Source organism: Phyllostomus discolor, chromosome 3 (assembly GCF_004126475.2).
Source record: "Phyllostomus discolor isolate MPI-MPIP mPhyDis1 chromosome 3, mPhyDis1.pri.v3, whole genome shotgun sequence".
Taxonomy (NCBI): Eukaryota; Metazoa; Chordata; class Mammalia; order Chiroptera; family Phyllostomidae; genus Phyllostomus; species Phyllostomus discolor.
The window spans coordinates 211846334-211868362 of NC_040905.2; the positions used below are offsets into that span (position 1 = coordinate 211846334).

The window sequence follows — 22029 nt, forward strand, 5'->3', positions numbered from 1 at the left end:
GATCCAAGCCACTTGTCACGGAGCAAACGGGAGACCTGAAATATTCATCAAAAAAGCCGCGAGTGGTCCGGGAGCTGTGCAGTTCTTAGTGGCGGGTTTATTTTCTAATTAGCAGACTGTAGCTCTGAGAGCAGCTTTCTGTGTGCGGACGCTGAGCGGACAGCCCGGACAGCCCCAGCTCGCTGGCCCCCACACGGCCTCCCCTCCCTCGCCAGCTGCCGGCCACCGACGCCCATACGGCCTTGTGCGCCCACGTCCACAGTTCACAGTGGGGTTCGCTCTGGGGCGCCGGTCGGCGGGGCCGGACAAATGCCGGATATCACGCACCCACCACGAGCGTCTCTCAGGGTCGTCCCCCTGCCCTGAAACGGCCCCGGGCGACCAGCCTCCATGTGGGTTTGCATGGTGGGCCGGACCGGGGGGAAGGATTTGAGCTGCGTGGAGGGGAGGCACCACGGGCCCCCCGGGCCTCCCAGAGGTGGGGGGGGGGGCAGTAAGCCAGGGGGCCGTGCCCTGCATCGCTCACCAGCGTCCCCCACGGGGCCCGCCAGGCTGAGGACCCAGACATGACCGGCCACGTGGATGCCGCCCCTCGAGAGGAAACCGCCAGCATCGTGTTGGTGTGCCCAGGTCACGCAGGGGGCAGACTCGCAGCTGTGCCCAGGACGGGAGACTGTCGGGCTCTGCCCAACTGGTCAGGGCGAGGCTCCTGGGGGGCGGGGGGGGGGGGGGCTTGGGTGGGGCCACCGCTCCCCGAGGCCAGGTTTCCCCACCGCAGCTCGAAGAGGGCGCTCCCATTCTGCGTGTGGCGGGAGCGAGTGAATCGGGGACAGATGCGCCCGAGCCGAGTGCCAGCTCAGCACACACTCGCAGCGAGTGTAGGAGGCGCTCGGAGAGTCAGGGGTGTGGGAGGGAGGTTTCGAGGCAGACACAGAGCAGGAGGGCCGACCGCAAGGGCTCGGAGGCCCGGACAGGTGGGGCTTTGGGGACCGTGGGCGTGGGTGGGCTAAGTGCCAGGAGGTCAGGACCGGTGGCTGCAAGTGTCAGAGCCAATGTGCTGAGGGGTTAGACCTGCTGCACCCGCCAGGCAGCGGGGCGTCAGGGGCACCTGGGAGCGGGGGACTGACACCCGCCTCCCTGGTCGTCCATGCACGTAGGGCAGGGACGGCTGTGTGGTTTCCTGGGCAGCCGGGACGCGGCGTGCCTTCACGAGTCTGGGGGGATGGGGGTACAAGTCGCAGGCCCAGGCTATGCTTCGATGGGGTGCCTGGGCAGGGATGGGACCAGCTCTGTGGCCTCTGGCTGGGCACGCGGCAGGCGGGGCCTCTCAGAGCAGCCAGCGCCCAGCCTTGCCTCCCCCACCCCCCCACACAGGAGAACCCCTACCTGTGCAGCAACGAGTGCGACGCCTCCAACCCCGACCTGGCCCACCCGCCCCGGCTCATGTTCGACCGGGAGGACGAGGGGCTGGCCACCTACTGGCAGAGCGTCACCTGGAGCCGCTACCCGAGCCCGCTGGAGGCCAACATCACCCTCTCGTGGAACAAGAGCGTGGAGCTGACGGACGACGTGGTGGTGACCTTCGAGTACGGCCGGCCCACCGTCATGGTCCTGGAGAAGTCCCTGGACAACGGGCGCACGTGGCAGCCCTACCAGTTCTACGCGGAGGACTGCGCGGAGGCCTTCGGCATGCCCGCCCGCCGCGCGCGCGACCTGCCGGCCTCCGGCGCGCACCGCGTGCTCTGCACCGAGGAGTACTCGCGCTGGGCGGGCTCCAAGAAGGAGAAGCACGTGCGCTTCGAGGTGCGGGACCGCTTCGCCATCTTCGCCGGCCCCGACCTGCGCAACATGGGCAACCTGTACGCGCGGCTGGAGAGCGCCAAGGGCCTCAAGGACTTCTTCACGCTCACCGACCTGCGCCTGCGGCTGCTGCGCCCGGCACTGGGCGGCACCTACGTGCAGCGGGAGAACCTCTACAAGTACTTCTACGCCATCTCCAACATCGAGGTCGTCGGCAGGTAAGGCCGTCTGCGGGGGACCTGTATTGCCGAGGTTTCTGGGGGCGGGGGGGGAGGGAGGCGCATGGTGGGTGATGAGCTTCCGAGAGCCCAGCTGCCGCAGCCCACGGCCCGGGAGGCCCGGGGGGCACTGAGTGGAACTGGGCAGTGTGGGTGGCGCTCCAGCGAAAGCCCAGTGTCCGGGAGGGGCTCGGTGGTCGTCCGCCGATGCAGTGACCGGGCACTTGTGTCCCCAGACCACCCTCTGGGTCTGGGGTTCGCTGGAACGGCCCACCCAACCTGCCACAGCTGGCACAGTCAGTTAGCTTAGGCCAAGGAAAAGGTACAGAGGGAAACCAGACACAGGGCCGGGGTGCAGGGCTGGCGCCTGGGATGCTGTGCGAGGTCCCAGCCGTCTCCTCCCAGTGCGGCCAGCGCTGGGCTCCCCCAGCGACGGTGTGTGCCGACTCGTGTGGACTGGTGCGCCCTGGGGAGTCCGCTGTGCCTGGTGTCCAGGATTTGTACGCGGACTCAATCGCGTGGGCATGGCCACTCCCCTGCTGGACCTGGGTCACCAGTCCTCTGGCCCAGAGGTCAGGCCAGGGCCATGTGGCTCCGGGACTCCACCAGAAACCCCATTACTAGCATGGACTGTCTGAAACAGCCCAGGGCCCCAGGTACACACACACACACACACGCATCAGGCATGACGAGTGTCACATGACACGTGTAACATCCTCATGTAACAGGAGGATCAGAAGCGTGACGAGACACTCCCAGCAGCTCAGCCGGGAGCCAGTCCAGGGCCAAACTCTTCTTAAGAAAGGGTAAGCGGAGAGGCGAGGCGTGCTGAGCTGGTCCTTTGCTCACAGCTGTGGGCGAGACTGTGTTTTGAAGACACATTGTTGCCGGGAGGTGAAAGCAGCCTTTGATCCCCGGGGACTGTTCGGAGTCCAGACAATGGGCCGGCCTGTGGGGGCCAGGACCGCATCCCTGAGCCACCTCCTCTGCTCTCAGGGGCGAGGCTCCGAGGCCCCGCCCCCCAGGGTGGGCCGAGGGGCTGCAGTGTGCACAGCCGGGCTCCTCTAGCGCCACCTGGGCCGGCAACATCCGCACCCCCAGGAAGTTTGATAGACATTCAGATTCTCGGGCCCCACACCAGACCTACCGCATCGTGAACCCAGGCGTGGGCCCAGCGGTCTGTGCATCCACGAGCCCCCCCCCCCCCCCCGAGGTCTTGGTGCCCACGCAAGTCTCAGAAGCCCTGCTGTGATGGCTGGCGCTGGGGCCCTGGGGCCAGAAAGCCTGGGCTGGATCCCCGGCTCTGCTCTCCCCTGGCTGGGAGGACAAGGACCGCTCAGGGCCTCAGTTTCCCCACCTGCAGAACGGGGATAACGATCCTGCTTCTCTCTCCTTGGATCGTGCTGAGAGTTAAACCAGTTCAAGTTGATGAAACATTCCGAACAGTTATGTGTTTGGCACATAACATGTGATGATTTTTTAAAATTCTATTTGTTGGATAAACTAAATAGAGGTCAAAATAAGGGCGTCGGAGAGCTGGGGCAGGCAGAGGAAGGCCCGGGTTGAGACTCGAGGCTGCCGGGACGATGCGGGCTGGAGCGTGGCCGGAGCCAGCGCGGACAGGGCCACTCTGGAGCCCAGCAGGGGCGGCGTCCTTGGGTGTCGCCCCACAGCAGGCCCTGACGACCGCTGGGTGTGAGGTCTGAGAGCGGATAGGCCTCTCACTGCGTGGCGCGCCTCGATCACCCCATTTCTGTAAAATGCGTGGCGCGCCCATGCGTGTCCGTTGTTAATTTTGCATAGACACTACAAAGCAGGCCCCGCCCAGAACGCCTCGAGGAGGCAGGGAGAAGCCGGACGCATGCGCGCTGCGCGATCATCGCCGTGCCCGCCCCAGTGGACCGCGGTTGGGCGGGGCTGCGCGGTGCCTGCGGTTGCAGCCGTGTTTGCGTTGCGTTGCACTCGGACTCGGCGTGTGGGCTCCAGGTGGGCCGAGGCAAAGGCAAGCAGTTCACGCGGCGGGGTCAGGTTCAAGGCCAGCTGGTGAGCGCGAGACAGGTGCATATGCAGGGGCCTGTGGTTCTGGCAGCTGGACTTCTAATCCCCCCTACTCAGGGCAGGGTATTTTAAATCAAGAATGTTCTGGAAGCCTGATATAGGGCCAGCACTGTGGGCACCGGGGGTCAAGTTTCGGCTCCTGCGCCGGCTTCTTGTGTGTGTGTCCAGGGTTTGGGCGTCTGGTCATCTCGGCGACCTCTGCCTGCCCTCGAGTGCAGTGGTCATGCTGGTTGAAGACCCTCCCTCTGCCCGGCCATCCAGCGAGGCTCAGCAGACCCCACGCCTGTGGGGGCTCCAGCCCCTTGTCTGACCTGCTTGGGGCAAGAGTCTGGTCAAGAGGCACCTGCCACTTCATTGGGTGGTGCAGGTGGGGACCTGAGGTCGGGCAGGCTGCAGATCTGGGCTGGATGCGGACAGTCCGGGCCGGTAGCGCCCCCAGACCTCCCGAGGTGAAGGTGGTCTCGTGGGGGGACTAGCTGAGCCTCGGTTCTTCGGCGTCACACAAATTAAAAGTACCTGCTGGTGCCAGGGTACCTGGGGGCCATGCATGGGGTTCCAGCCCCCTCTGCACCCTCTCTGTGCCTCGGTTTCCCAACTGTAACATGAGGATCAGAGGCGCCTGGAGCCTGCGTCTCCCTAGCACGGTGGCAGGGCAGTCCCTGCCCAGCAGCTCCCAGGTCCCCTTGGCTCCCAGCCCCTGTGGGTGGCGGCGGCAGCAGCTGTGGTGGTGGCAGAAGTGTGGCAGTCCATTCACAGAGAGAGTAAGCACTCTTCAGGTGGCTGGTTGGCAGGCCGGCCGCAGCTTGGCTATCGATTAGTCAGGTCTGGCTAGATGGTCGGGCAAGGGCTGCGGCTGCCTCTGTTTCCTTTCAGATTCCTTGTGGGAGAGCCCAGCTGTGCCAGGGAGTGGGACAGGCCCAGAGGGACAGGACAGGGCATCAGAGGTGGGCGTGAAGCCCGTCCTGAGTGGGCGCCGGGGACCCCCAGGGCTCTCAGGTTCTGGGCTCCTTCAGAATGTCCTGACCCAGAGAGACAGGCACCTCCCCTGTGGCCAGGTCACAATAGCAGCAGCTAGTGACCATTGAGCCTTTGCTCAGGGCCACTTCCCATTGAGCAGATTGAATCAACAGTTGAGTGCTTCCCTCGGTGGCTGTTGGATCCGAGCCCCACAAGCAGAGGATGTAGCATTGAGTAAGCTGGACCTGATCTCTGCTCCGTGCAGCTTCCCCCATGGGGCAGCACGCCCCACAGACCCGTGTTTTCAGATGAGCAGGCGAGGTCAGGGAACGTAAGGTGGGCACACAGCTACACTGAACACCAGGCAGCCCAGGTCCCACCCAACATGTCCGAGCTCCAGCCCAGCTCTGTGTGGGACCATGTCACCCGCCTCCCCTCCTAAGGGCCAAGGGCTTTGATACTGTGGCTGTTCCCAGCTCTGTCAGCTATTTCCAACGTCAGGGGGAGCCCTGCCGGCAGGGCAGGTAGAAGACACGGGGCAGAGGCCCCAGGCCCGTGGGGAAGGGGCCAGAGCAGTGGGGGCCTGGGGGGTGAGGAACGAGAACTAGTTATGGGTGAGGAGAGAGGCGAGGAGCTGCGGCCCCACAGGGCGGGGCAGTGGACAGCCCCCAGCCCCTTGGGGCCACTGCCCCCGCCGGCCGTCACCGGACTGACTGAGCTGCATCTGCACGGTGGAGCTACAGCAGGACTTCGCCGGCTTGTGGTGAAGTGACACATTAGAAGAGCGTGCCCAGTGTCCCATTCCTCTGGTGAGGTGTCCAGAGAGGCAAGGGACAGCGGTGCGGGGCCAGGGCTGCCTGGGAAGGAGGGCGAGACCACCCCGGCCCGCAGACACCACTGCTGAAAAGGAAGCAGGAAGCCTGCTTTCTTGGGTCAGTGGGGGTTACTCTCCCAAATGTCCAGAGGGGCTTGGAAGACGGCGTATGTGGGGAACATGGGCCAGGAGAGGCAATAGGGAAGGGTGGGGTCTGCGGAGAAGTAGAACCACCAGGCTCCTCCCAGGACAACGGACCAGTATTGCCAGATGTTTTGCTGTTGCAAGAGCAGGCGCACGCAGGTATATATGTGAAACATGCCACAACATTTTTTGAAAACCTTGTGCGGATCCAACGAAACACACCTGTGGTTCATGAGCTGCGGGTGGCCCCTCTGCTCTGGCCTTTCCATGTCTTCTTGAGGCAGAGCTCACACAGCCCCTAGACTACTAGAAGTCAGCAGGCCGCCAGCAGGACAGGCACTCTGGGCTGTGGGGCATGTGCAAAGCAGCCTCGCCCAGCCTGCCAACTCCAGGCCTGAGGGGGCCGGTCCTCCTAGCCTCGCCCCCAGGCCCTGCCCAGGGGCAAATTCTTCTGCTCAGAAAATTCTCAGAGGTTCCAGGGGAGCAGTCCCTCTGGGCCTTGGCCAGCCAGGGACAGGAAAGAAAGAGTGAGCTCCCCATTCCTGGAGGCATGCCAGCCAAGCAGGGTGGCGTTTGTGGGCAAGGAGGGAGCGAGGGCCTGTGCCCCTGCTCCGTGCAACAGGAGCAGACGTCCGTGAGGTGAACGGGAAGTACAGACGGTGCTTTAAAACGTGGAGGGTGGCGGGTGCCAGGCATTGCGTCCTCACCCCTTTGCACCCGGGAGGAGGCTGAAGGCCTTGGAGAGGTGACACCCGCCAGGCCCTGAGGCTGCATGGGCACATCTGACCAGGACTGGCGGAGCCCTCGGGCTCCCCCCACCCACCCCAAGTCTGCTGGGGTCCCTGGGCCGCTGACACGCCTGGTTTTCCTCTGCCTGGAGCCCTCCCCCTTTCTTGCCTTCTTGTCTTCTTCCCTAAACGTCCTGTTCCTATCGATCACCGGTAACTGGAGATGGACGGAACTCAGGACGAGAATAGAAACCGCAAGAGGGAAGAGGACCCGGCTCGGTGGGGCGGGGCCGGAGACCACGCCCCCTCACTCAGTGTGCGTGCGCAGGCCCTCTTCTTCTCTGCCCCGCAGCCGTGCTGCAGGGGAAACAGGCGAAGGTGGGAGGTGTGGGCGCTCAGGCTCCTCTGTGGTCCCCCTGCGGGTGGGGCGCAGGCCGGGCCTTCCTCCTTCACTACGATCAACGCTCATCTGCTGAGCGATCTCAGGGCCGAGGGGCATTGTGAGCCTCCTTTGTACGTTTCCTCATTGGGGCTGCCCTGCGGGGATCGGCGTCCCGGCACACGGACGAGGAAACGGGGCTTGGAGGTTAAGGGGGCGGCGACTGTGCCCACTCGGACGGCGGCTGCCAGATAAACAGAGAAGGATGGCGTTGGCGCGGATATGGGGTTGCACCCGCGCACGTGTGGTGGGGGGTGTGCAGTGGCGCGGCGCTCCCAGGAAGGTTGCCCATCCCTCAAAAACCAGCGAGGACCCCATGGGACTGGCAGCTCTGACGGCACTGAGCGCAGGAACGGGGACAGACATGCCGGCACACATGTCCGGGGCAGCACCGCTCACAGCAGCCAAAGGTGGAAACGGCCCGAGCGCCCGTCCACAGGCGATGGGCGAGCAAAACGTGGCCCGTCCGCACGAGTGCCCAGCCTTCAAAGGAAGGACATCCTGCCCCCTGCCACCACACGGACGAGCCCCGAGGCAGGACGTGGAGGGAAACAGGCCGGTCACGGGAGGACAGACACTGGGGGATTCTGCCAGCAGGAGTGCTGTTACATTCACAGACGCGGGAAGAGGGAGGAAGGTCGCCAGGGGCTGGGGGAGGGAGAGTACAGAGTCGTCATTCAGCGGGCGTACAGCTGCCATTTGGGCCGATGTGGAAAGTTCTAGAAACGGTTACCTATAGTGGTCACACAATAATGCAAACGCACTTAATGTCACTGAACTAGATACTTAACATAGTAAAGTAGTAAGTTTCACATTGTGTATTTGATTATAACTTTTTCCTTTTAAAGACAGAAAAAAATGGGTGGGTGGATAGTTTCCTTGCCCGACTGTCCAGGCATAAAATCCCGGCTCAGGTGTGAGCCCGGGCCAGTCCCTGCACCTGCCCGTGGCTCGCTCCCACCTCCACAAAACAGAGACGATGGCCGTGGGGTGTCACGAGATAGCCCACGAAGAGCGTCCAGAGCTGTGGCTGGGCCCCGGCAGCACATGGCACGTCCCAGTGTCACCACCATCGATGACACAGCAGGTCGTGGGGCACGCCCTGGAGGCCCTCCTGCCAGCCCGTGGGCTTTTGGGAGAGCTGCGTGGGAACCTGTGCTCAGTGTCGGGTGTGCTTCGAGCCATGGGCCAAGGAGAGCGCCCCATCTTCATTCCAAAAGGGGGTCCATGACCCCTAAGTATTTGAAGAGTCAGCCTTGGGTTCTGTTTCCGATTTTCTCAACCCAACACGCGTGAGCCCAGCTCGCTGGGACGGAGACCTCGTTGGGTGCCGTTTGCACTCCTGGAACTGAATCTGGGAAGCTCGAGGAATCGCTTCCCGCCGGAGAGCGGGCTTGCTCAGTGAGAGCCGGTGCTGGCTGCTGAGAGCTGGAGCGGGGTGGGGGGGGGCAGAGCTGGGCTGAGGGTGGGTGCGGGAGGTCCCTCAGGGCGTCTCTGTCTGGTCTGCTCACCTGACAGGTGTTGCCCCACCCTTAGTGGGAGGGGCAGAGGGGGTCCCAGGTTTGGCCAGGGTCACAGATGTGGGGAGCCCTCAGTGAGCTGGGAATGGGGTCACTCACAGTGACGCCTTCCCAGCTGTGCTGGGAGCTTGGTGCCCCCCTTTCTCTCGCTGAGCGAGAAGGCGTTCCTTCTGAGATTCTTCTCACTGTCGTATTCATTCATTCCACAGTATTTTTTAGTGGGCACTTGTGTTAGATTCCTAGGGCTGCCGCAACAAGGTGCCGTACGTTAGGTGGGCTTCAAACACCTCAACGTGCTGCCGTACAGTTCTGGGGCCTTGGGTCTGGTCAAGGTGTGGTGGGGCCTTTGCACCCGCCGTTCCCCGCCCCCGTCCACTGCCAGGTAGGCACCCCCACCTGCTCTTGCTCACCGTAGGGCTCAGCTGCAAGACTGCACCCTCCCCAGCTCTCCTGGACCCCCAGGCCCCGGTGCCCGGTGGGTTCTCCCAGCCCCCACCATTCCCCTCGGTGGGTTTCCTTCTGGCACCACCATTCATCTCCCCGCTGGTCGGTGAGGCTGTGGCCCTGGCCGTGTTGGGCATGGAGGGGGTGCCTGTTGGGGGTTGACTTTCCTGTGTCCCCCCCAAAAAAAATTCACTGAAGTTCTAACTCCAGGTGCCTGTGAGTGACCTTATAGGGAAGTAGGGTCTTTGCAGATGTGACTAAGATATAAGTTAAGACGAGGTGAGAACGGGTTAGGGCCGGCGCTAATCCAACATGACTGCTGGCCATCTGCAAAGAGGCGCCAGGTGAGCCCCATGCAGGGCAGAGGACCAGAGAAAGACAGGTGAGAAGACGGGGGAGGGGCGGCTGCTGGGCGTCGTGGCCCAGGAATGCCCACGGTTGCTGCCAAGGGCCTGACACACGGCAGGCGCTCAGGGACAGGGAGTGCCTGTTACTGGGTGGGCCATAAAGTCCATTATGTTTTTTCTGTAAAATGACACATTTTTCACTTTCACCAATCACTTGGATATTTTGAGTCTGTTGGCCATCTCCTGTTATTGGCTTCTAGTGGGGGAGGCCGGGGTGCTGCTGAGCACCTCCCAGGGCATGAGACAGCCCCACGGCAGAGAGTTATTTGGCTGAAATGTCAACAGTGCGAGAAACTTGGCAAACCGCTGTTGACACGTTTAATCGGTCACAGCGCCTTCCCCACATGCTGCACACATCTTTTTGGGTGTGTTTCAGCTGCCTTTTTACCTTGATTGAAATAATGAAGCACAATACACCAAAAATGTTGAGTATTGTCTTCCATCTTCAATATTAAAATGACTGCACAGAAATCCACCAATTTTGATTAAGTTTTTTTAAACGTATGCTGATGTGACAGCTGCCACGATACAATCTAAGGAAATTGTTTCAAGTGAAGTTAAAGACAACCAAGCACTACCAGAGCCAGCATGCAGAGAAAGCGTAATGGACTTTTTGGCCGACCCAATCTTTCCCAGGAGTCGGGGTTGAGTCCCCTGAACAAACCACCCCCGGGGGAGCGTCACTCGCTGGGACCCTCTCCTGCCACTGGGAATCTCTGGACCTCGTCTCCTGGCTCTGCCCCCTCCCACAGTCAGCGGCCGTGCAGGAAAGAGAAGCTGATTTTAACGTGAGATGTTGCCCAGGGGACTTCGGCGGAGGGTTACCGCCCAGGGTAGCGGGCACGGGGCCAGGCGGACGGACCGGAGGACCCAGCGCCTCTGGCGGCTGGGCTGGAACGCGCTCCCGCACCCGCCTGCCGGCTCTGTGACGTGCAGGCCCTTAGGAGCCAGAACTGAGGCAAAGGGCGTAGGGCAGGACAGACAGGGCTGGACCGGGGCGACAGACAGAAGAGGCGGGTCAAACGCAGACGACAACCCAAGCCTGACCCTCGACCCCTCCGCAGAGGGAGGCTGGGGCGGGTCCTATCGGACCCCTTCAGCATCAAGCAGGCACTACATCCAGAGAGCCTCCCTCGCGTGCGCCCCCTGTAGGCCACACACGCGCCTCCACTTCCACCAGCATGCAGGAGCCCTCCGTCCCCGCGGGCCTTGACCTTGGGGAGTCTCAGGGCTTCCCCCTTGCAGGAGTGGCCCGTTCAGTTCTTGGGATCCCGGAGACTGGTCCCATTCTGGGGGAAATGTGCCCCCTGTGGTTCCTTTCCAGCCCTCCCGCCCCATTTCGCAGCCTGCGCAGGCTCCTAACGTGGACGCCCATGACCCGCCCCCCCCCCCCGGGGGGAGTGGCACAGGCCAGCAGGACGTTGCTGGGGGACGTGGCTGGCCTCCCGCCCTTCCGCCTTGCCCCTCCGATGTGGAGGATTTCTGTGCCAAACACAAGCCCGGCCGTGTCGCTTTACTGCACGGGGACCTTCAGGGGCTTCGGGTTGACCTCGGAACCGAGTCTGCACTCTGGGACCCCGCTCAGGGGAGCCGGGCTTTCCCCCACCCCCGTGGGCAGCCCGGGCTGCTGCTTCAGGGACACAGCCCGGCCCCCCCGGACCTCCTCAGCCCCCGGGGCTTGGCTCAGAAAACAGCCCCGTCCTCTGTCCCCTTCTCTGGCCTTCAAGGAGAGCAGCGCTCCCGCCGCACTGTCCTTGCTCTGGTGGCCACAGGGACACAGCTGGCCTGGCCCCCGCCCCCGGGCTCCGAGAGAGGAGGCGCTCAGGGTCGGCGAGGCCGGCACGAGCCCAGGCTGGCAGGCCGCGCGCCTGTTAGAGTCACCCACTTGCTCCGTCGCCAGTGAACAGACTCACGTACGCGGACGGACGAGTCTCACTGTGGGCGACTCCGTCCAGGCAGGGGAGGGACCAGGACGCAGGCGGTGCGAGGCGAGCGGGGAACCTCCGCTGGGCCCGCCCCACCCACGCCCAGCGCCCCCCCCCCCTCACGTTTCCTGGCCCCTCCCCTGCGGCCACCACCTGGCCCTTTCCTCCAGGGTGATGGCGCCCCCCGCAGGGGAAGGGGGGATTTTGCTTCAGTGAGTTCACCTGGCCGCACCCACGGGTCACCCCCAGGCTGCGCAGCCCCGGGACCCACCGGCCCCCCTCCCCGGGCCCCTCTCTTGTTTGCCGGGAAGCTGCCTCCGGCTTCATGATGGGTAATAGGGTTTAGCAGTGGACCGCGGGCCGCGACGCACGTTAAAGCGCCTAATAGAAAAGGACTTCGCACAGCCGCCCAGATTTGATTTGGCCAATGAACTCAATTGCCAGCCTAATTACGTTCCAGGAGGAGCACCAGCCGGCATCTATCCGCATTACCCCGGAGGGCCAGGTCTCGCCAGGCGACCATGGCCTCCCAGCCCTCGTACTGGGCACCTCTGCTCGCACGGCCCCACCCAGGGTCTCGGGCCTCCACGGGGCTCGCTCCCCACACTCCTGCGCCCCCTTCCCGCTGACACCCTAGGCCTGCTCTGTTCCACGGGTGAGCTGAAAGTCATCACCAGGTGTAGGTGATTGACTGCCCAGGACTCCCAGGGTCCTGGGCTCCCCCTTGCACCCGCCAGTGCACCCCATGTCTGAGGGGTCCCGGTCAGTGCCCTGGAGTCCTGGTGGGGGCCTGTGAGGGGAGCCAGTGCGGCCCCCGCCCTCCCTGCCCGGCTCTGGCACGGTCTCCAGCTCACCCAGACTCCCGCTTCCTTGGTTCCCCCCACCCCCACCCCAGAAGCCGATGACATCACTCTTTCCGGCGGCCAGGGGTTGACCTACATTCCCTCCCGCCTGGGAGGCTCTCCAGACACCCCTCTCCCCTCCCCGGGAGGCGGGGAGGGCCCAGCTCACGATTTTCACGGAGCCATGGGGCCCGGCCCGTGTCCAGATGGCGCTCCTGCAGGCAGCTCCCGGGCACCGCCTGCCCCTCCCCGCCGGGCCCGGCACGCTCGGCCTGGCGCCGGCTGGTGTCCCCGCTGTCCTGGGCCCCGTCCTGTGTCTGTCGGGCACCTCCCCCTGCCCAGCAGATGGACGGGACGGGGTGAAGTCATCACGCCAGTGGTCCCCGGGCAGAGGCAGAGTGAGCTCCCCGTGAACTTGGGGTGTCTGGGACTGCATTCCCCAGAGCTGAGGCCTGGCTCTGCCTCCGGACCCCTGGGGTCTCCTGGGGCTCGTTAGGGGCTCATCGGTTCGAGAGGAAGGGACAGCTCACCAGAGCCGGTGGCTGTGGCCGTCTGTCTGGTGGGCGGGCAGCAGGGCCAGCTTCCTGGGGGCAGTGGGTGCCCCCCACCATGGCAGGCCTCGAGAGAGGTCAGGGGTCACAGAGGGCCAGGACGCAGCCACGCGGGTGAGCAGGTGGCAGGTGGGGCTGCCAGATGAAACGCAGGACGCATTTAATGTTGTATTTTAGATGAAGCATTAATCACTTTCAGTACTTACACTAAAAACATTATGGATTGTTTGCCTGAAACTCAAATTTAGCCAAGCACCCTATATTTTTATTTGCTGAATCTGGCAACCATAGTGACAGGAGGGGTGACTCGGAGATGGGGACGTGAGTGGGTCCCCTTTGTGGGGGTCCCAGGGGCCCGAAGCACATGTCGGTCCTGTCTGCTCCGGGCACGGCCGGCTGCTGAGAGAGGCCGGGGCACGAGGGACACGTCCCTTGGGCCTCAAGCCCGCAGGGGCCGCAGGGTAAGGCCCGCCCCTCTCCCAGGAACCCCCACGCCCACTCTCACTCGCTGGCCATCAACGACAGCAGCGGGAATAATTAATAGGCACATTTCAGGACGGCCATCTGCGTGCCAGGCCCTGAGCCAGGCCCTCCTCAGGGACAGCCCTGCCACGTGGGGACAGCCCAGTCCCCGTTTTACAGACCCAGAGACGCGGCCCCCGAGCCTGGTGCCCGCCGCTACACGCCACCCGGGGCCAGCCGTGACGCCAACCGGCCAAACACGAACAGAAGCTTCTGCACAAACAACGGAGAGCCTCGGGGTGCCACGAAGGCCAGGGACCTGAGGAAGCGACGTGCTCAAGGTCACCCAGCAGGTCTGCAGCAGGACCTAGTGCGGATCTGGCTGCTGACTCAGCATCCACCTCTCTCCCTCCGTCCCTCCCCCTCCCTCCCTCTCTCTCTCTCTCTCTGCACCGCCCCCGCCCCCCGCCCCCGACTGGAGAGACCATACGAAGAGTTACAGGCGTGGGAGGTGGGGAGGGGACAGCAGGCCCGTGGGCCGGCCGGCCTTGCCCTGTCCCTGTGTTCATTATTAAATAATGCTCCCTGATGGATGAGCCGAAAAGTGCTGTGTCGCGGGGGCAGGCGGGCAGCTGACGCTTTCCTCGTGAGATTGATGGTTCTCGAAGGTCAAATTCAGAAAGCGATTCCTTGGGAAAATTGATTCCGTGGATGCGGGGGGGAGGTTTGGGCCGCAGGCGCCGCCGGGAGTCTGGCCGGGGGCAGAGGCTGGGGCTGGGCTCGGAGGTCGGGAAGGGGGGCTCTTCCTTCCGTGGCTGCGTTTCCTGGCCAAGTCTGGGCCTCGGAGTGGGGGAACAGGGCCGTGGGCGTGGGTGGCGGGCGTGGGGAGGGTCTGCTTCAGTGCCCCCTCCCCTGGTCCTCGCCGCCCACGTGGAATCCACAGAAGGTGAGCGCTAGCGGTGGGAGGGTGGCCATGAGGTCAACATCCCTGGGTTCAAATCCCGCCTCCTCCAGTCAGAGACGGGGCAGAGAATCCTGCATCCTCACCTGTGAAACAGGAGAGAGGTGCCTCGGCCCTTGCGCCCTGGACAGCACCTGCTCACGCTGGAGCACCCGATAAACAGCGTGCTCCCCCTTCCCAGGGCCCCCCGAAACGGGGAAAGGAAACCCTAAGAGGCGAGCAGCCCGAGGAGGGGCAAGGCCACGCCTGTGTCCGGCGGAAGTGTGGGCTGGCTGGGCGTCTCCGGGCCGAGGTCCGTCTGAGAGTCCGCCCTGGAGACTCCCCGGGCTGCGGCCCAGGGGCCTGAGACCCTTCCCGGAGTGGGGTCCACCCGCTGTGCGGCCGTGGGCAGCTTACTCACCATTTCTGTGCGCCCTTTCCTGGTCTGGGCAAGGGAGCCCCTGGCGGCGTGTCTCCCACGGGACTGGGGTGGGGGCCGGCGTTCCAGTGCGTGCGGGGCGGTCCCAGGACGCGCCTCTCTCTGAGGCCCAGCGTGGTGGGTCTACAGGAGCAGCGCCGGGAGGGACGTTGCAATAAAACCGCTCCCCAGGCCCCGTCTCCTGGCAGCCCCCACCGTTTCCCACCCGTGTGTGTGTGTGTGTGTGTGAGACGCCGTCGCTGAGATCGAATTCCCGCCCCAGAGACGCACGCACTTTACGCGCACAACCCCATGGCTTCCGGCGTACTCGCCACGTTGAACGAGACAATGTTCTCATCACCCCGAAGAGAAGGCCGGCCCCCTCGGCCTCCCCCCCCCAACCCCAGCCCCTAAAACCCCTGCGTCTCTGGGGCGTTGCCCCCTCCGCACGCACGTCTCCTGCGAAGGGAGTCATGCGTCACGTGGCCCTTGGGCCCGCCCCCGGCGCTCAGCACGTGGCGTGCGAGGCGGGGCCACGTCCCCGCGGGTCCCGGCTCTGCGACCCTTTTTACGGCCCAGCGATACTCCACCGCGAGAACACGCCGCGTTTTGCTTTTTCGTTCACGGACATTTGGGTTGTTTCCATCTTCTGGCTGTTACGCGCGATGTGGGTGTGAGCACGCACGCACGAGGTTTCGTGTGGACGCGTGTTCTCGTCTCTCCCGGGTGGACAGCCAGGGGCGGAATCGCCGGGTCTATGGAGATCCTAAGTCTCGCCTTGGAGGGCCCGGCCGACGGCTCTCCAGAGCGTCCACGCCGGCTGACCGTCCATTTCTCCGCGTCCGCCCGGCACGTGGTATTCCCCGTGACCTCGGGAACAGCCGGACGGGGGTGAGGCGGGTCCTCCGTGGCCGTGGCCGTGTTGACTTCCTGCTCCCAAGGGTTAAAGGTGACCGAGCGCCTTCCGTTGCCCGTTTGCGCACCTTCCCCGGGGAACTGCCTGTTCAGATTCTCCCCCCATTGATAAAAACTGAGTTGCTCGTCTTTTTATTATTCAGTTGTAAGAGCTCATCATCCATTCATACAATGAAGTCACATTCATAGGACAGAGAGAAATCTCTCCTCAGAGACACAGTTGGCAAAATTCCGCTCCCACTCGGGGGGTCGTCATGTCACTCCCGCGATGGTTCTCTGAAACACCCGGGAATTCTCCGAACTTCCGTCCTGCCGTGAGGCGGCGTTCCAGCTTCGTGCCTGTGCTGGAGGGTCCCCGCGTCATGCACTTACTCGCTGATTTACTTCCATCGCTGCACTTGCACGTTTGGGCCTCGCCGACGTAATGATGCCCCACGTTTGAGGAGTGTGTCACGTGAAAGAAGTCCACGGTCGCCATCGGACTGTTGCACAGCTCACGCGTGCCCGCCGGGCAGTCTGGGGCGCACTCCACCCGGGGAGACGCTGATGCCACGCTCCCTGGGAGGAGGCAGCATGCGGTGGCGGGGGATGTGATCAGAGGAGGAGGGACTGTAAGAGGCCTCCCTGGAGAAGTGACATTTGTCCCGGTACCTGCACCTCCCCTAGGTGCTGGCTGGAGGAGGAGGGGGTGGGTGGGGCCGGGCAGCATTTTCCAGGCAAGGACACAGCATGTGCAAAGGTCCAGAGGAAAGCGAGCTTGAACAGGGAGAGAGAGAACATACGGGGGCATGGAGGGAGGGACACGAAGGGACCCTGAAAGGTTAGGCCCGTGCACAGACCCCACTCACACACACACACACACACACAGGCAGCACCCCGCAGGGCTCCCTGCAGAAGTCAGGAAAGGAGAGAAGCCCTCGCTGACTGGGTTCTGTTTCTCTGCCGTCCACTGGGGCTCCCCCGCACACTATGGGGGCGCCTCCTGGCAGCCCTGCCCAGCGGGGAGGTGCTCACCCCGGGCCCTGCTGGGGAGGGTTAGGGCAGAGAAGCTGAGGCAGCCTCTGGGAGAGGAGGCTGGTGGGAGGTCCCGGAGGGACGCCTGGGTTGGGTCAGGAGTGGCCAACCGCATGGCCTTGGGCGGCCTCTCCCCACCTGTAGACCCCGCAGCCTCATTACAACCTGCCTCTTGGGTGCAGCAGCGCTTCTGTGCACTTTTAACAAGCCGAGGGCAGCGTTCCCGCCGAGGTCAGGCCGGCCGGCTTTCCTTTACTAGCTGGTGTCTAAGAATGCCTTGTCCCCGGGCCGGAGGCGGGGAGACACTCCCGGTTCCCCACGGCCAGGTGTGTCCCTCTTGGCCAGCTCCCTGGGATAGTGAAGGGGACTTGAGAAGGGGAAAAAAACCCTAAAACCTTCCAAGGTCAAATACATTTTGCAAACAAAGCTTTGTTAGACCGAGTTAGACAGGTTTCATCCCGTGGGGTGTCAGAGCCTGTCTCGTGCTGGCGCGCACCGTGCTGCGGGGGGTGGGGGGCAGCGTACCTATCGGCTGCTAGACTATGCATGGGTGCTTTCTCTGCCACAGATCACCTCTGGGGTCCCCAGGAAGGGGCGCCCCAGTGCCAACAGGAGCCTGCCCGCCTGCCCCCTCTGTGCCTTCCCCAGGGCTGGCCACAGCATACAACACGGGGCAGAGGGAGGGTCACAGTGGCTCGTGGGGAGAAGCAGTCACAGTGACCAGTAAGTGGCGCTGCAGGAACGAGCTGTGTGTTCCTTGCACCCACACCTGGGACCGCTTCTGCCTCCGTCTGCAGGTGTGACCACAGGTTGGAGCTCCAGGGAAATGGAGGCGGGCTTCGCCATGGGCCCCTGCCTCACCCCGTGTCACGGGGATGCCGCGACAGGCTGTGTGTCCACTCTGGAAGGGAAGGAAGCCGGGTCCATCGCTGGACCTGGGACTTGAGCGCTCTTCTCAGCCCTAGGGCCTTACTCCTTCCGGAAGGTTCTCCCCTCCTCACCCGAGTAACACGTGGTCCTCCAGGTTTTAGCTTAAAGCCGCTCACCTGCTCGCACGTGACCCAGGCCGGCCCCCGGGCCCCGCCTCCTCCCGATGATGTCGGGCGCCTGCAGCAGTAGGCATTCATGAAAGACCTGCTGCGTGGCTGCCGCTTTTAAACTGCGGGTCTCTACTAATCTTCAGGCTGTAGGTGAGCAGAAAATTGGGCAGACTGCACAGAAAGCTCCTCACCCCCTTGCTTGCCCTGCACAGCCTCCTCTGGCTAACCTCCGGCGTCAGCCGGTGCATCTGTGACAGCGGACGGGCCCACGCCGATGCATTATTAATGGGCTTCCCTCTCGGTGGTGTGGTTCTGCGGGCTTGGACACGTGTCCGATGTCATGTATCCACCAGGACGATGTCACACAGAGTTGTTCCGCCTGCTCATCCGCCAATACCCCCCCCCACTGATTTCTTAGGTGTCTCCCCGATAGACCCCACCCTTCATCGGAGTAGGGACCCCATCTGCTTCATACCCACTGCCCCTGCTCAGAGCCTGGCATGTAACAGGTGCCTTGGAAATAGTTGTCTTTGCGTATTTGAATAAAACAGGATTCTGTTAAACACGTTATCCTACAATTTGCTTTTTACTAATATTGAAGTATACCTTGGACATGTTCCCGTGTCAGAATATGGAGCATTGTCTGTCTTTCGCTTGTTGCCGTGGGAGATTTCCAGCACGCCCACGGAAACAGAGAATACTACAGCAGCCACCAGCCAGGCAGCTGTGGGCCAGCCCAGCCCTGCCCCCGCTCACGGCGGCTCTCGCTCGCCCCACCTCTGCCCGGGTCCCCCCTTCCCCCTGTTGGGGAGCAAACCCCGGGCAGCAGAACCTCGCCCGTCAGTGTCCCAATGTGACCCTCTGAAACCATGACCTCGGGCCCACCACCGCACCGTGAACGCTCGCCTGGTTCGTCAAGCACAGTCACTTCAGACTTCCAGCCGCCCCACGAAGGCACGTTCTGCTTGTTTGAGTTTGGAGGTTGACGGAACAGAGATCCAGGGAGGTCTGTGCCCCCCTGCCGCCGGGGGTCTGCCTCTGGGGTCCCTCTCCGCCTGGCCCTCCTCCGTCCGTCCCAGTCGGACTCTGCGACTCGCCTGCTCGGGAAGCTGGGGGGTGATTAGGGGTTCCCCACCCCTCCCCACCCCACCCCCATCTGGATTCTTCTGGCCGCACCGCCCTGGTGTTGATGAGTGTGTTTCTCTGTCCCCTCTGTTTCCTGCACAATCTTCGCTGGATCCAGAGGCTTGATCCGGTTCGAGTTCAGTGTGTGTGACAAGACGGCTTCGGGGCCGGGGTGTCCTTCTTTCCGTCTGGAAACGTCCCTCTGGTCGTCTCTCTGTGACGTGCCAGGCCGAGGGGACGCAGAGCAGAGGGGCTGCTACCCGGCGACCTCCTAATTCTGTCACTCCTTCTTCGGCGGTTTGCTGGAGTGTTTCCGTAAAGGAGACGCCCCCGTCTACCGCGGGTCTCCCAGGGGTGCTGTCTGCGAGGGACGGGCAGGACCGACGCTCCGTCCTTGCCCTCCAGCGGCTAGGTGGCAGAGCGACGGGCTGCCTGTGAACGTCCGAGTGGGGGAACCACACACGTGTGGACGAGCTGACGGGGCTTGGGAGACCGGCAGGTTTTCTCTCCGCCCTTCAGGGCGTGGGCGTGGCCGCAGTTGCCAGCACAGTGCCGCCCGGGCCAGGTAGGTCCGCAGCCACGGAGCAGCTCCTGCTCCCTGTCAACCCACCCCCGTCCAGCGCAGAGTCAGGAGCTGGGCCGCTGCACACGCGGCCTCTGGGACCAGGGCACCTCGCACCCCGCCCCGGCAGGGACGTAGTGAGCCCTCGCACCCCTGACCGCAGAGAGGCCGGCGGCTGGGTCCCGGGCGGCCTTCATCCTGGGCGAGGATGGGGTCCCGGCCGGGCCGGCCCGACGCCTCCCGCGCCCCGCGCCCGGCTCGCCCACTCTCCGTCCCGTGTCCCCGCAGGTGCAAGTGCAACCTGCACGCCAGCCTGTGCTCCGTGCGCGAGGGCAGCCTGCAGTGCGAGTGCGAGCACAACACCACGGGCCCCGACTGCGGCCGCTGCCGCAGGAACTTCCGCGCCCGGTCCTGGCGGGCCGGCTCCTACCTGCCGCTGCCCCACGGCTCTCCCAACGCCTGTACGTACGGCCCCTGTGCCCCTGCCGCCAGCCGGCAAGGCCATGGTCCCCCCGCCCCACCACCCCTCCCCCTCTCCTCCCTGCCTCCTCCCGGCGCCCCGTTCTCCTTCCAGAAGGGTCCTCCAGCGTCTCCAGACCCCCACAGACCAAGACCCAGTCCTGAGGGTCACGCCCAGTGACGGACAGACAGGCCGGGCCCGGCCTTGGCTCTGACACCTCTCCTCCCCCCGGCCCTATCGGGGCGGCTGAAGCTGCCTTGTTTGGGGTGCTACCCCTGCACCCCGCTTCCCCAGGTCTCCAGGGGCAAGGTGGGGCCAGCATGTTTCCATGTCCTCAGCTGAAAACTTTCCCACCCGGGTCCCCACCTTCGCTGGGCCAGCCAGGAGAAAAGAGCCCCAAGAAAAACAGACTAAAGCAAGCCCCCTCAGGTCCCCATCTCAGCATGAGCCCCTGACACCCAGGGGCCAAGCCCTCAACGACAGCCCCACCTCCACCTCTCCCTTAGGGCCCCCCCTCCGCCCTCTCTCTGCAGACACAGGCCTCTCCTCACCTGGGGGCCCGGGCTCCAGACCCTTGGGTGCCCTGCGCCCAGTGACCGCAGAATGAAACCCTGACTAGCCACACCCCCGTCCAAGGCCCCGTGAGGCCATTCACCCCCACACACCTCGAGCCCCTTCCCACCCCCACTCTGAATCCAAACGCCCTCCCCTCCCCAAGTGTCTCTTCGGCCTGGACCTTTCTGTCCCTGTGGCGTGGGACACACACCTTGCCCCCCCGACACTCATGTTCCCTGACACCCCATCGCCCCCCAGAACCGCCTCCCGCCTGTTCTCCCCAAGCCTCCTTGTCCCATGTCTAGTAAGAGAGGCGCATGCGCACCCCCAGCAGAGTGTGTGGCCCTCATGGGCATGTGCCCTGACGGGATGAGTCACGGCTCTGAGACTCAGTTTCTCTGTCTGCAAAATGGGCTAAGGGCGGCCCCTCCCTTTCGGGGCAGCGGTACATGTTCCGGTCCCTGCAAAGTGGGGGCTCACGATGGCGGGGACTGTGAGCTTCCTCCCCCGCCCCCCCCCCACCCTGCAGCAAGGAAGAAGGGGCCTGGGTCCTTGCGTCTCCGGCCACCCCCCTGTGACCCTTCTCTCCCCACAGGTGCTGCTGCAGGCTCCGCCGTTGGCAGTAAGTACACACCTGGGTCCCCACCCTGGGGACAGTGACAGGGACCCACAGTGCTCGAGCCCCTTTGCATGTCCTGGAAAGAGCAGGAGACAAAAGCAGGGGGTCCCCGACCCTGCTGGGCACTCAGGCCCCCCACCCTCGCAGCTGCGCCTTGTGCACGCTCACCTTTGGCTGCTCCTCCCGCCCCCTTTCACTGGCCCTGAGGCCACCCCCCACCCCCACCCCCCACTGTTTCTCCCTCAAGCCTCTTGGTTAGTGCTGCTTTGGAGAGGTCCCCACGACCCCTGGGTGAATCATCCTGGCCGCACCTCTGGCCCGGCAGGAGTGGGGGTCACGGCCTTCCCCACCAGACCAGCGTGAACCGGCGCCTGAGGCGTCCAGAGCAGGCAGGGCACCTGCAGGAGGGACAGGGGCATCCCCAGAGCTCACAGAGGAAGGCGAGGGAGGGTGGGCGTGGGTGCCTGGCAGACACCACACACCCCATCCCACTTGCTCCGAGTTGGGTGCGGGCCCACTGGGCGGTCGCAGTGTTGCATTTGACCCTGGCACCCGGTGGGCGTGGCCATCGGCTCCAGGAGCGCCTGCCAGTGCCAAGAAAGCTCAGAAACGCATCTGGGAGCACGGCCTCCCTCCGCCAGGGCTCTGTGCGGCTGTGCCAGCCCCGGGGGCACCTGCTGGGGCACCAGTGGAAGGGGGCGCCCAAGGCAGCTGGAGCTGGAGGGGACTCAGGTCCACACCATGGGGCCCCAAGTTCTTCCCTGGGCTGCCCCACGACCCCCACCCTCTCACCAAGCATCAGCAGGTCCCAGGAAGACCCCGTCCCCAAAGCCCCCATGGGCACTGTGGCCATGAAGGGGGACCCGACCACTCCTGGCCTCTCCATGTCCACTGCTTGGGGGATGGCCCCCGGCAGCCCACCGCCCACAGGTGGGGGCCCAGGCACAACCCGGCTGCCCCACCTTTCCCAGTCCCTGCCCCGCCCCTGCCTCTGGCTGTGGCGTGACATGATGCGGTGGGGTCACGGGCCCTGGGGATGGTGGGCATGGCTCTTAGAGAAGCTCGGACCCTA

General features: G+C 64.1%; 1 protein-coding gene across 7 annotated transcripts in view; it reads left to right on the forward strand.

Moving 5' to 3' along the window:
• Window positions 1-22029, forward strand: part of NTNG2 (netrin G2) — a 53955-nt gene that overhangs the window by 22875 nt on the left and 9051 nt on the right. For all 7 annotated transcript variants that reach the window (XM_036022400.1, XM_036022396.1, XM_036022395.1 and 4 more), the window contains 3 exons: window positions 1375-2018; window positions 19612-19784; window positions 20934-20960. In XM_036022400.1, coding sequence (XP_035878293.1) covers window positions 1444-2018; window positions 19612-19784; window positions 20934-20960 — 775 coding nt within the window. In that variant the 5' untranslated portion in view covers window positions 1375-1443. The remainder of the gene's footprint in view (window positions 1-1374; window positions 2019-19611; window positions 19785-20933; window positions 20961-22029) is intronic.